This window comes from Leptopilina heterotoma, unplaced genomic scaffold (genome assembly GCF_015476425.1).
Source record: "Leptopilina heterotoma isolate Lh14 unplaced genomic scaffold, ASM1547642v1 Lhet_32, whole genome shotgun sequence".
NCBI classification, from domain to species: Eukaryota; Metazoa; Arthropoda; class Insecta; order Hymenoptera; family Figitidae; genus Leptopilina; species Leptopilina heterotoma.
In genome coordinates this window covers 1,234,909-1,250,244 of record NW_025111017.1, presented here as the reverse complement: position 1 = coordinate 1,250,244, position 15,336 = coordinate 1,234,909, and the positions used below count along the sequence as shown (strand labels likewise).

At 21.0% G+C, this 15,336-nt stretch overlaps 1 protein-coding gene across 1 annotated transcript; it reads left to right on the top strand.

Moving 5' to 3' along the window:
• The first annotated feature begins 22 nt into the window (after nucleotides 1-22).
• LOC122504808 (replication factor C subunit 2) lies at nucleotides 23-7,854 on the top strand. Its single transcript, XM_043616067.1, has 6 exons — nucleotides 23-220; nucleotides 2,577-2,844; nucleotides 6,827-7,075; nucleotides 7,168-7,377; nucleotides 7,457-7,570; nucleotides 7,677-7,854. Exons 1-6 carry the CDS (start codon nucleotides 111-113, stop codon nucleotides 7,776-7,778), a joined length of 1,053 nt encoding a protein of 350 aa, XP_043472002.1. The 5' UTR covers nucleotides 23-110; the 3' UTR covers nucleotides 7,779-7,854.
• Nucleotides 7,855-15,336: the final 7,482 nt, after the last annotated feature.

Below are 15,336 nucleotides of genomic sequence, written 5' to 3'. Positions count from 1 at the left end.
GAGATTCCCCTCTTACACACGACATATTTATTCGTAATCTTCCCGCCTGATGCTTTTTGTTTTCAACACAAGGTGCATATTGAATGTAAATAACTTTAAAAACTTTTAAAATGACTGGAGAAAATAATATTGAAGAACCGATGGAAGTAGACAGCACTCCATCAACCAGCAAGAGTAATAAAGAAACTTTAATTTCATCAGATAAATCAACTACTCCGTGGTGCGTAAAATTTTCTTTTCTTTGTTAACATTATCAAATGAATCTTTTTTAGGTTATGTTATGTTATTAAATTTATGATATTTGTTTTTAATTCACCTTAATTTTCTTTTGAATAACAAATTCCGATCTTCAATTATTCAGAAAAATATATGAATTGTTTTTGATTAAGAATAATTAATGTTAATTTAAATCTTGTTTTATGACAGTGAACGTCACACATTTTATAAGAAACAATTCCGGTAATCTGTTCGTCTGTTCGCAGTTTGAAGTTAATTGTTTGCAATTTTTTATCCTAACATTTTTTAAATAATTTTTCTTTTTAAATATTTTCAATTTTAAAATTAATATATTGAATTCTTGCAAAGAATTTTATCACAAAATTTGAGAATAATTAAATTCTATCCAAGAATTTTATTATTGATGAAAATAATTTTATTCTTTTGAAGAATTTCTTTCAAATTTCTTTAAATAATAAATTTTCTTTAATAATTTTAATTGAAAATTTTAAAAATACTTGAATTTTATGTACAATTTTATTCAAGGTTTTAAAATAATCGTGTTTCTCAATAATTGAAATTAAACATTCAATTTTATTGAATTTTATTAAAATTTTTTAGAGAATAATTAAATTCTTCTCAGAAATTTAATTACAATTTTCTAAAATAATTTAATTCATTCAAGGAATTTTATTAAAATATAAAAAAGAATTAAATTCTTTCGAAGAATAGACACTATTAAAGGTTTTTTTATAATAATGGAATTCTTTCAAAAAATTACTTAATTCATTGAGTATATAATCGATTTTTTTAATATTTGAAAATAAATAATTTTACTATTAAAATTTTATTCAAATTATTGATAGAAAATTCTCTTTTAAACAATTTTATTATAGTTTTTCTAAGTAATTAATTTCTTTCGAAGAATTTCTTTAAGTTTTTTCGAAAATATTGTAGTTTTTTGAATAATTTTATTTGAAAATTTTGAAAATCATTGAATTAAACAAAAAATTTTTTTCAACTTTTAAAAATGATCTTGTTGATAATAATTATAATTAAATATTTGATTATTGAAGTTTATTGAAATTGTATTAAAAATAATAATTTAATTCCTGAAAAGAATTTTATTATTTATGAAAAATAAATAATAAAATTTTTGCGATGACTTTTACTACTTTTAAAAATAATTGAATTGTTTGTAAAGATTTATTAAAACTTTAGAAAATAATTGTATTTTTTCGAAAAAAATATTCTTAAATATTTTTTTTTAAATTTAATTATTTCATGAAATTTTATTATAATTTTTTTTTAAATTAATTTAATTTTTGAAAAGAATTTGACTATTTATAAAAATAATTGAATTGTTTCGAAGGATTTATTTAAATTTTTTAAATTAATTAAATTCTTTTGAAAATTTTTATAACGATTTAAGAACAAAAATTGAATTCTTTTGGAAAATTTTATTGAAAAGAATTGAATTTTTGCAACCATTTTTAATCCATTCCAAAGAAACATTTTTTTTTATCATTTTATATCTTTTAATTTCTATCAATGAAATTTCTATGTTGAAATTCTTTCTTATCCATTTCTACCCAAAAAAAGTTTTCTTATTTTATCAAAGTAAAAAAATAAAGTTACTAGATTATCACTATAGACCGCCATTTCAATACCTGCACATATCCTATAAAGCAAATCAAAGTTAAATTTTTTGCATTTTTTATTTATTTATTTGTAATATTCATTGGCGTTTCTTGCTATGCATGACAGTAATTCACTTTTAAAACTGAATAAGCAGAACTGGGACATTTGAGGTTCTTTTATTTTACTTGACTATTTTGAACCCCGTTTTTTTATTTTGCCCCACTGTGCGGCATATTCATCAAGCTGGTAAATGAATCAAATACTTTAGAAAAAATTTGCAAAAATTAAAATTTGCACCTCTTATCATGTACTAGAAGAACCCAAAGTTTAGGAATTTTAAAAAAATTTGAATAAGCTTGAAAAAATTTTGAGTTATTTTCAGGAAATACTACATGTAATTCCTATGTAAAATTTCAGTCGACTAGAGGCACGTGTTAATTTTGTTCGATTTGCTTCAAACTTTCAGGAAAATTTTTCTTTTATACCTTGATTAATTTTTTGGTGTGAGACCAAAAATTTGGAAACATCGCCCAATTAAGAACCACCCTAAAGTCCATGTAAAAGAATTCCGTCAGACCTACCATTTAAAGAAAAAAACTTATACGTTTTTGATGAAAAATAGATATTCTGTTCACATTTACCCCAAAATAACTTTTACCTAGATAAATTTTGTTGTTGCCACATAGTTGTAAACTTTTACCAAGAATTCTATTTATTAGGATCGAAAAATATCGTCCGCAAGTATTTTCCGACATCGTTGGAAATGACGACACTGTATCGAGATTAGCTGTTTTTGCGCAACATGGAAATGCTCCAAACATAATAATTGCTGGTCCACCAGGTGTAGGAAAAACTACAACAATTCTTTGCTTGGCGCGCATTTTGTTGGGTCCAGCTTTTAAGGAAGCTGTTCTTGAATTAAATGCTTCAAATGACAGGGGCATCGATGTCGTCAGAAATAAAATTAAAATGTTCGCACAAAAAAAGGTATGTAATATTATTCAAAAGATTTAGACATCTTATTTAATATATATCGCTTAGAAAATAATTTTTATTAAACATATTTATTTTCATAAATATCATTATGAAACATATTTATTAAGTTCAATTTAAAAATAGACAAATTTTACAATAAATATAATATTCAACTTCTCATAAATACATCTTTTCACTTTCCTGGATAATAAATATGATAATTATCCAGTGTGTAGCAAGCATTTTAACAAAGGATAAAATTACATTTTTTCCCCTAAAATGCTAGAAAATACTCTTAGAAACAATATAGAATTAGTCCCGAAGGTCCGCACGACCGAAAAGTAGGTCATTTATAAATACTGGGCTCGGATTGTGCGACTTTTTCGACTTTTTTGTGAAAAAATGCGACTAATCGACTTTTTCGAGATTTTTTTAGTAAAATACGACTAATAATCGACTTTTTCAAATTTTTCAATTACTTTTCGACTTAAATTTATTGTAAATGGCAGAAATCTTTTTTTGTAAACAATATTTTTCAAAAAATCATTCTTCTCTTTAGGGAAAAAAAACAACATATTATTATGAGCAAGAGTAAATCGCAGGTCATGATTAATTAATTTAAAAGGAATTAAACTGGTAAAACGTATTTATTAGAACGAGTTAATTAAAAGTTATACACGATTTGTGTGCTGCTTATGAAAGACAGAAAAGATCTGATTGAGAAATAAAAGACGATAGAATATATTCACACGAATATATAAACAGATCAGAACAAAAGTTTAGAAAGTGAACCCGCGTATTGTAAAACATTTTTGATTTCCAACAATTATCTCGTTTCTTAATATTTTTGTAGGAAATTCTCAATTTTCATAAGGAAACAATTTGCATCATTTCTATTTCTTAATTACAATTGCTTTAATAAAATTTAAAGTTTTTTAAAAATTAATGAAAAAAAAATTCTATTTGTCAATTAGAAAGTGAAACTTTTAACATTTTTAGAAAATGTCTTCATGTTTTATTACAATTAAAGATGACCGAGTGATAAAATCATTATTTTATATTATAAGACTTTAAAAAAAAATTTTTTTTAAATTATTTTTTATGAAAATAATTGAATTATTGAGAAGAAATTTATAAAACATTAGTAAGTAATTGAATTTTGCAGATTAATTTTGATATTTACAAAGATAATTGAAATTTTGGGGAGAATTTTAAAAAAATTTCGAAAACCATTGAATTTCTGCGAAGAATTTTCTTACTTTTGAAGATAATTGAATTTTGCAAAGAATTTTATCAGAACTTTTGAAAATAATAAAATTTCCAGGATGAATTTTATTATTTATGAAGATAAATAAAATTTTGACGAGGAATTTAAAAAAAAAATTGAAAATATAATTTCTAGAATGAATCTTTTTATTTATAAAGATAATTGAAATTTCGACAAGAATTTTATTATTATTTTTACAGGGTGGTCACATGTCAGTAAAGTCAGGGAAATGTCAGGAAAAATTTTTTTGTCAGGGCAATTAAAGAAATTAAGACGGTCATGCAATACGTTTTTTGCTATAAACAAAAAAATTTTTGTCAGGGAAATTCGTTGTTATGTCAGTAAAATGTCAGGGAAATTGATAAAGTCAATCTTGCGGCCACCCTGTTTTACAAATAATTAAATTTCAGAGAAAAATTTTATAATTTATGAAGATAATTGAAATCTTGAACAGATTTTATTAAAAATATTTAAAATTAATTGAATTTTGCAAAAGAATTTTCTTACTTTTCAAGATAATTGAATTTTGTAAAGAATTTTATCGAAAAAATTTGAATTTGAAAAAAAAATTTGAATATAATTGAATTTCTGCGAAGAATTTTATTACTTATGAAAATAATTGAATTTTGGAGAAGAATTTTATTATTTATAAAGATAATTGAAATTTTGACAAGAATTTTATTATAATTTTTACAAATAATTAAATTTCAGAGAAGAATTTTATTATTTATAAAAATAATTGAAATTTTGAACAGATTTCTTTAAAAATGTTTAAAAGTAATTGAATTTTGCAGAATAATTTTGATATTTACAAAGATAATTACAGGGTGTCTACTAACCGGGAATTTTATTTGACCGGGAAAACCCGGGAATTAGCCGGGAATTTTATACCAAACCGGGAATTTTTTTACCAAAATTAAAAAAGTTTTATTATTTTAATTTGTTTTTAAAAAATCACTTTTTATATCAATTTTTATAGGTATTTATACTGTTCTCTAAATTTAAGTTAGTTAAAAATAATTAATTTGATAGTAAAAAATCAATTCGACTGAAAATATGTAATTAAATTTGTTAAAGAATTTCATTAGAAACTTTTTAACAAATAGAATTTTCAAAGTATTTTAATTTAATAATTGATTAATAATTGAATATTATAAAGAGTTCAATTCTAATGTATTCATGTTTCTTACTGCGAAGATTAATAATTAAAATCTTTATTAGTTAATTTAAAAAAATATACATACTTAAAATTGTTTAATAAAATTGAACTTTCGCAAATTTTTTTTTAATTCTGAAAAATAAGATTGTTGTAATTTTTTAATTCTATTGTTTCAAGATAATTGAATTTTTCTAAACAAATAATTGAAATTTTTTTAAATAATTGAAATTTGTTTACATTTTTTGAAAAATAATTGAATTCTTTTAAAGAATTTTATTTAAATTTTTCGAAAATAATCAAGGGAAGTTAGTGACCGTAATTATAATTTAATTTTTAAAACTTAAAGTCCCTCTTACAGTTTTAAATCAATTTTTTGCTTCTAAAAATATTATTAAACTTCTCTTAAATTTTTATAAATTTAAATTTCTGATTAAATGTTTATTACTTATTAAGTAAATAATTAATTATTAATGATTATTATTTTTAAAAATTTTAATAAAATTCTTCACAAGAATTAAATTATTTTCATAAATAATAGCATTCTTTGGAAGGATTCAATTGTTTTTATAAATAGTAAAATTTTTTTGCAGAAATTCAATTATTATCAATATAATTTTAATAAAATTAAAAAATCAAATTTTCAATTATAATTATAAAAAGACAAGATTATTTTTGAAAAATTAAAAAAATTTAAAGATTTATTTATTTTCGAAATCAAATTTACATTTAAATTTGGTGAGAAAAGAAAACCGGGAAAAAATTTGGACATAACCGGGAATTTTGTTGAACGAAAATACTAGACACCCTGAATTTAATAATTGATATTGTGAGGAGAATTTAAAATAATTTTTTGAAAATAATTGAATTTCAGCGAAGAATTTTCGTACTTTTGAAGGTAATTGAATTTTGTATTAGAATTTTATCAGAACTTTTGAAAATAATTAAATTTCCATAATGAATTTTATTATTTATAAAATTTTGACGAGAATTTAAAAAAAATTTTTGACTATAATTGAATTTCTGCGAAGAATTTTATTACTTATGAAAATAATTGAATTTTAGAGAAGGATTTTATTATTTTTAAAGATAATTGAAATTTTGACAAGAATTTTATTAAATTTTTTTTTAAATAATTGAATTTAGGAGAAGAATTTTATTATTTATAAAAATATTTTACATTTTAAAGAGAATTTTTAAAAAAATGTTAAAAATACCTAATTAAAATTTTGCTTGGAGTTTTATTAAATTTTATTAAATTTTATTCCGAATTGTTTGATATTAAAGTATGTGTTGTCGAGAAATGTGATTTTTTTACAATTTTGACAATTTCGTGTTTCCTTTTTGTCGTTTTTTCTAAAATTCCATGCGACTTTTTTTCGACTTTTTTGCAAATTTTATGCGACTTTTCGTGACTTTTGTTGTGAATTTATGCGACTAAAGCGACTTTTTTTTGAGTCTTAAAGTCGATCCGAGCCCTGTAAATATTTTTAATATTATGAATAAAATTTGTTTGAAAAAAACACGTTGTTTTGAGGAACCTGGCCCTAATGAATTCACTTCCATTAAAGGTGAATCTTGCTAAAGGAAAGCATAAAATAATTATTCTGGATGAAGCCGACAGTATGACTGATGGTGCACAACAAGCTTTACGCAGAACAATGGAAATTTATTCGCATACTACGAGATTTGCCTTAGCTTGCAACAATAGTGAAAAAATTATTGAACCCATTCAGTCAAGATGTGCTATGCTGCGATATGGAAAATTAACAGATGCACAAGTTTTAGCAAAAGTCATCCAAGTATGCAATAAAGAGAATGTGAGTTCAATTTCTACTAAATGCATAATCCATAATTTATAATTTATAACATTTTATAAATAGAAATTCAATGGGAAATACTATTTTTATAGATATCACACACTGATGATGGTTTGGAAGCCATAATTTTTACTGCTCAAGGTGATATGAGACAAGCACTCAATAATTTACAATCTACTTTTAATGGCTTTGGCCACGTTAACTGTGAAAATGTTTTCAAAGTATGCGATGAACCGCATCCAGTTTTGGTTAAGGGAATGCTCGAACTCTGTACAAAAGGAGACATCTCCAATGCATATAAAGTTCGTACTTTTTATTCTTTTTATTGATAGAGCTAATTTTATTTCTAATAAGAATTTAATTTTTAAATATTGATAACAGGGAATGGATCAATTATGGAAAATGGGATATTCGGCAGAAGATATTATAAGCAATGTATTTAGAGTTGCTAAGAATCTTGACATTGATGAACCTTTGAAATTAGATTTTATTAAGGTATGATGTTCTACTAATTTACACAATTTTAGATTTAAATGAAATTCATTACATTCATTACATTCATTACATTCATTACATAAATTTAAAAGTAACATTTTTTTAGGAAATTGGTGAAACGCATTTAGGAATTGTAGATGGGATAAGCAGTCTTCTGCAAATGAATAGTCTTTTAGGTCGTCTGTGTCGTAGATCACTAAAGACGTGAATTCTTTGAGAATATCTATTTATATTTTTGTAATTAAATTTGTTATAATTTTCTAATAAAAACAATTATTTCGTCAGAGTTGGTTTTTGAATTACAAATTTCTGCAGAAGACAACACAATACACTTTAACATTTTTGTTTCTTGGTAAGATGGTGCTCTAAAATTTCTAAAAAAAAACACTTTTTTAAATATAAAATAGGATAGAATATGAAAGATTTATTCTGGGATTCTTTTATACATTTTATTTGTAAATTTTAACATACTTTCATTTGTGCTAATATTTACATTAATAAATAATTTATTGCAATGTTTAAATTAGACTAAACAACAATTAGATTTTTCTAATGTCCATTTTATTAATGTTTCATTATTTTTATATTTGATTCTTTAATTATTATTCAGTTTCATTTTTAAGAATCCATGATTCTTATTAGAGATAACTTTTAAATACTAGGTATTTATATACAGAATAAAAAAAATATCTTTTTAAATAATTAAAAAAGTTTTACGAAATTAAAATACATAATTTTTTAAATATCCTAATAATTATTACACATCGTTAAACATTATAAAGATAATTACAGTTTTCTGAGATCACTTATTCTACTTACATATTTTACTTTCGTTTATATTTTTACAAATAGACTAAAATCATCACTTAAAGACTTGTTTTCGATTTCAAAATTTTTCTGCGTATCTTTACAGAAATATTATTATGAATCCACTTATAGAATGTTTAATATTTTTTTTCTAAATTACTAATTTTATAATTAATAAATATTCAAATTGGCAATCACGGGGCAAAATTTTTCAAGTGTACCGACCTCAAATAGTCGAATTAAAAAGCATTTCAGTACCGGTCAAAATTATCAGTCTATTTTTATTTCATTATTGCAAGAAATTATTTATTTTCTAAACTATATTAACTTGAATTTTATTCTCTTGAAGACATTACTTTTAATGTCTAGCACTCAAAATTAAAAGTAGGAGAAAATAATTTCCAATCAGAAAAAATAATTACAAATGTACAGTCATCACAAATTACAATGCACACTAATAGCTTCTTAACGTTTAGTAAAAGTATGGATGTTCCAGGAATATCCGGATACTATCAGGGAGGCTTCGTACTCGATAATTAAATTTAAAAAATGGAATAATTTTTTTTTAAAATAAATATTTAAATACCTATTAATCTTTCCATAGGAATTTAAATATTTTTAATGATTTCAATGTGAAGCCTTTTTGAAATATTTCTAAAACGAACAACTGTAATTCTTCCAAAATTCAGGCACTTTTTTGTTGAAATTTTTTAATAAAATTCTCCAAAACTTTAATTATTTTATTTCAAAATAAAAAAATAAATAATATTGAATAAATATTGATAAATAATAAATAACATTTAAATAAAAATTTGAATATTACCTAGGTACAGTTTTACAACAATTAAAATTTTCAAAGATTTCAATTAAGAAATCTTTTGAAATTCAATTATTTCTAAACATTCACACTGTAACGCTTCTTAATATTTAATTATGACTATTTTTGTATTTATTTATCTATCTATTATTTATTATTATTAATCATTATTATTTATATTTATCTAAAATTTTAAATGAAATTAATTTTAAAACAATTCTTATTAGGAAGTTCTACGACATTTTAATTATTTAAATACGAAAATAAACAATTTATTGAATATTTGAATATTTCTTAAAATTTAATTCTTATAAAGAGTTTAGCAAATTTTTTTTAAATAATTGCATTTTTTCGAAAAATTTTCAAGAATAATTGCATTTTTCGAAGAATTTGTTTAAAATTGAATTAAAAATAATTGAAATTAAATTAAGTTAATTAAATAATTGAATTTATGTTAAATTTTTATTATTTATGAAAATAATAGGTACCTACATTAAAAATAATTAAAAAAAACTAAAATTTGTAAAAATTCAAATTCAATTGTTTCGAAGAAAATTTCAGTTCTTACAAGAAATTTAGTTAAAATTGTACTGAAAATACATAATTGGACTCTTAAAAATAATTAAAGTTTCATCAATAAATTTTATTCAAATTGTACATTAAAAATAATTGAAATTTTGAATAATTTTCGAAATTAATTAAATTTTTCCGAAGAAATTTTATTAAACCTTTTTGAAAATAATTGAATTGTTAGGAAGAATTGATATTAAAAATTTTTGAAAATAATTAAATTCTTTCAAGAAATTTAATTGAAAATGTATTGAATATAATTATTAAATTCCAATAAATAAATTGTATCAAATTTTTAAAAAATAATTTAACTCCTTTGAAGAATTTTATTAAAAACTCTTTAAAGTAATTCAATTTGTACAACATTTTTTTTTATTGGAATTTAATAATTGATTCAAAAATTTTTTATTAAATTTCTTGAAAGAATTTAATTATTTTCAAAAATTTTTAATCCAACTCTTCCAAACAATTCAATTTTATTTTCCAAATATTTTAATACAATTCTTCGTAAAAATTTAATTAATTTCGAAAATTATTCAAAATTTAATTATTTTTTCTAAAAAACTGTTTCAATAAAATTTGCCGAATAAAAAAAAATTTTAAAATTAAAAATTTAAAAAAAATTCAATAAAATTCGTTGCAAGAATTCAATTATTTTCATAAGGTATAAAATTCTTTGGAAAAATTCAATTATTTTTAATACAATTTGAATAAAATCTTTTTTTTAAATAATTAAAATTAAAATTTTGAGGAGAATTTAAAAAAAATTGGAAAATAATTTAATTTCTGCTAAGAAATTTCTTACTTTTTGAAGATAATTGAATTTTGCAAAGAATTTTATCAGAACTTTTGAAAATAAATAAATTTCCATAATGAATTTTATTATTTATGAAGATAAATAAAATTTTGATGAGGAATTTAAAAAAAAGTAAAAATAATTGAATTTCTAGGATGAATTTTATTACTTTTGAACATAATTGAATTTCTAGAATGAATTTTATTATTTATAAAGATTATTTAACTTTTAATAAGAATATTATTTAAAATTTTTGCAAATAATTGAATTTCAGAGAAGAATTTTATTACTCTCAAAGATAATTGAAATTTTGAACAGATTGTATTAAAAATGTTTAAAAGTAATTGAATTTTGATATTTATAAAAATAATCGAAATTTTGAAAATAATTTAATTTCTGCCAAGAATTTTATTACTTTTGAAAATAATTGAATTTCTAGGATGAATTTTATTAAAATTCTTTGCAAATAATTGAATTTCAGAGAAGAATTTTATTATTCACAAAGATAATTAAAATTTTGAACAGATTTTTTTTTAAAATGTTTAAAAGAAATTGAATTTTGCAGAAGAATTTTGATATTTATAAACATAATTGAAATTTTGAGGAGAATTTAAAAAAAAATTTTTGAAAATAATTGTATTTCTGTAAAGAATTTTTTGACTTTTTAAGATAATTGAATTTTGCAAAGAATTCTATCAGAACTTTTGAAAATAATTAATTTTTTATGATGAATTTTATTATTTATAAAATTTTGAATATAATTGAATTTCTGCGAAGAATTTTATTACTTTTGAAAATAATTGAATTTCGTAGAAGAATTTTATTATTTATAAAAATAATTGACATTTTAAAGAGAATTTTTAAAAAAATGTTAATAATACATAATTAAAATTTTGCTATGAATTTTATTAAATTTTTAAAAATTTTATTCCGGATTGTTTGATATTAATGTATCTGTTGTCAAAAAATGTGATTTTTTTTACAATTTTGTGTTTTCTTTTTGTCGTTTTTTTGATTTTTTCTATGATTTCATGCGACTTTTTTCGACTTTTTCGGAAATTTTATGCGACTTTTCGTGACTTTTGTTGTAAATTTATGCGACTAAAGCGACTTTTTTTGAGTCTTAAAGACGATCCGAGCCCTGGTAAAGTTATAAGCAAACAATTATTGTAAATAAAGTACATTTTAACAGCAATTGAGTATAAAAAAATAGTTTTTTCTTTTAATATCCTTTTTCTATATCGTTTTGTTTTAACTCTATAACTTTAAACTAAACTTTAATTCTTAAAATTTTTCACTAAAGTTATAAACAATTCTTGTAAACAAATTATTTATTTACAATAAGTGAAGGTGAATTTTATAAAATAAAAATATTGTCAGATGAAATTCAAATTCCTAGATATTAAAAGAAAAAAACGATTTTTTATACTCAATTGTTGTTAAAATGTACTTTTGTTTTATCATAGATGTCAGTTTTATTTTAATTTTAGTCATTTATTGTGATAAGAAAATGTGTTTGTAATTTGTTTTTCTGGATATTCAAAATTTTAGATATTTAGGCCGCCATTTTGAATTTCGAAAAAATAAAAACTTCTCATGCCTTTGTGAAAGGTCATACATTTTGAACGCGATATTTTGTCATTCCAAATGTTTCCTGAAGTGATTTCCAATCAAAAATATATAGTTTCAATGAAACAAGAACCAAGAAATTTTCCCAGATAACAAACGTGCCTGGCACGTCACAGGCACGATGGGCGGCGGACCGCGTGCCGGCTATTACGCACTGTTCTTGCCGTTCATTATTTTCAAGACCAAGTGTGCCTGCAATATGCCGGAATGTTTTCAACACTCTATAATTTCCTATTTATTAATTATTTTTTTTGTTATTTAGTAATTACATTTAATATATTTTAATTATTATAACTTAAAATAATTATTAACAGAATTAATAGTTACATTGTTCCTTTTGAATTAATGTTGAATTATTATATTATCTGCTCTCGTATAATATATTAATTAAAAAAATGAATGTCATTCTTCTTAAAAAGTTATATTTATATATAATATATAAAATTATATAATATAAAAAATTATTATAGATTATTAAAATAATAATAATAATAATTTTGTATTATTACGAATAATAAAAATATTTTTTTTATAAAAATTGAATCCTTATAATTAATATATGTACTAGTAAATGGTACGCGCGAAATATTTTGTTGAATTTATTATTATGCAAATTACAAAACATTTTATTTTCACATATGAATTTTTGAAAAGTTTCAGATTCAAACTTTCAAAAAATTAAATTTTTAACTAATTTACTAATCAATTATTCTTGTTTATTAATTCCCAAATTTTCAATAAAATTCTTTCCGCAAAAATTCAATTATTTTCATAAAGAACAATATTATTCTTTGTATGAATTAAATTATTTTTATAAATAAAATATTTCAAAAATTAAATTCACTTATTTTTAGAAATAATAAAATTTTGCGCAAAAATTCAATTATTTTCATAAAGAACAATATTATTCTTTGTATGAATTAAATTATTTTTATAAATAAAATATTTCAAAAATTAAATTCACTTATTTTTAGAAATAATAAAATTTTGCGCAAAAATTACCAATAATTTTCAATAAAATGAATTTGATTTTAATAAAATTTCACGAAAGAATTCATTTTTTTTAATTTTTAAAAAATTTTTCGATAGAATTAAATTATTTTCTAAAATTTTAATAAGTCCTTGGAAGCAATTCCATTATTTTTAAGTGTTGCAGTTAAATTAATTGCTAAATTAAATTATTTTTGTAAATAATAAAATTGTTCTGAAGAAATTTTATTTTCAAATTGAATTTTGAAAATAATTGAATAACTCTGAAGAAATCTATTATTTATGGACAATATTCTATTATTAAGGAGAAACACAAATCAATAATTATTTCTTTAAAGAATTTTATTAATATTTGAAAATAATTGAACTCCTGTGAAGAATTTTATTAATTTTAGAAAATAATTGCATTTTTGTGAGGAACTTTATTAATTGTTGAAAATAATTGCATTCTTTCCAGGAAATTTATTATATTTGTGAAAATGTAATTGAATTCTTAAATAAAAAAAATTAGTAAAATCTTCACAGAAATTCAATTAATTTCAAAAATAAAAAATTATTCCAATTTTTCGAAAGACTTTGATTATTTTCTAAAATTAGTAAAATTATTCGTAGGAATTCAAATATTTGCTTAAATCATAAAAATTCTTCACAGAAATTCAATTATTTTTCTAAAATCTGTAAAATTCTTCTCAGGAATTCAATTATTTATAAAAATTAGTTAATGTTTTCACAGGAATTGAATTATTTAAAAAAAAATTGAAAATAATTCTTAAAAAAAATTTAATTAGGGTTTTGAAATATTTTTTAATAATTCTTAGCGAGAATTTAATTATTTTCATAAATAATAAAATTCTTTGAAGGAATTCAATTATTCTAAATTTTTTTGCAAGAATTCAATGATTTTCAATACATTAATTTTAAAATTAAAAATATTGAAAAAGAAAAATTAATTATTTTGCGTTTTAAGGAGGAATGGTATACCTAATCGGGCCAAAAGTTTGTGACACTTAGGGGAATTTGTAATTTTGTTATTTAAGCTACATACAGCAGTTTTTCTTATTGAAATCATAAAAGTAGACATCAATGAATATTAAAAAGTATATATTAAATAAGGAAAAGATAACAAAAAAAAATGAAATTAATTTTTTTTATAAAAGCAGAAAATAATTTTTGTTACTGTCTGTACGAATTTAAAACCTAAGAAAATAAAAGTTACTGAAATTCTTTAAAAATTATTTTCGGATTTATCGAGTATTCCATTGCAAACTTTGAAAAAATGCTATTATTACGTATATATGTGTCTTATTATGCTGTAATATTAATGTTATTAATTATAAACATTGTCAAATAACAATTTGTAATGAGCGTTTAATCGTGACAACCTCGCAATGCAAATAGTTTGTTTTTTGATCGTTGGTAACAGTGTCAAGTGTTATGATTTGCATTTGTGTAGTTAAAAATAATGAAAATTTGTCATTTTTGGTACCTTTGGCGCCATCTCTTGGTTCTATGTACCACTAAACAGCTGTCACATGTGAGACTTTATATACAGTGTTGCCACGTTTTCTCTGTTTGTCTGTCATAAAATTAGTTTTCTTCCAGAAACTAATTAATTACTTTTAAACTAATTAGTGAATAAAAAAGAACCTTCGTGATTAATAAAGCTTAAATCTTGACCTTCAAGATACAATTTTTGCAAAAAAATCTGAATGTTTTAAGTATTAAATTTTTAATGATAAACATGCAAATTCGTACTTTCCCCATAAGAGGTAATGTTAAATTAAATAATTTTTAACTTGTAAACTATTTAGTGAAAAATTCTGAAATTTGGTGGGTAACTTTATTATATAAAAGCAAATCATTTCCCAAAATATCAAAAGATTCTGAATGTTTTGAATTTCTATACCATTCCTCCTTAATAAAATTTTTCGAAATAATCAAATTTTTTTCTCAAATTTTAATAAATTTCAATTATTTCTATAAATAATAAAATTGTTTGCAAAAGTTCGCAATACTTTTTAATGAAATTTCTTGAAAGAATTCAAGTTTTTTAAAAACTTTTATAATATTTTTCGAAAAAAGTAGAATTTGTTTTTAAAATTTCAATAAATCCTTTGAAACAATTCAACCTTTTTAAATTTTTAATAAAATTCATTG

Bases quoted from the DNA above. Each gene is read 5' to 3' on its own strand.
- LOC122504808 (XM_043616067.1), top strand. From the start codon at position 111: ATGACTGGAGAAAATAATATTGAAGAACCGATGGAAGTAGACAGCACT. The intron at 221-2,576 runs GTGCGTAAAATT...TCTATTTATTAG, and splicing joins GATAAATCAACTACTCCGTG to GATCGAAAAATATCGTCCGC. The intron at 7,571-7,676 runs GTATGATGTTCT...ACATTTTTTTAG, and splicing joins TGAAATTAGATTTTATTAAG to GAAATTGGTGAAACGCATTT.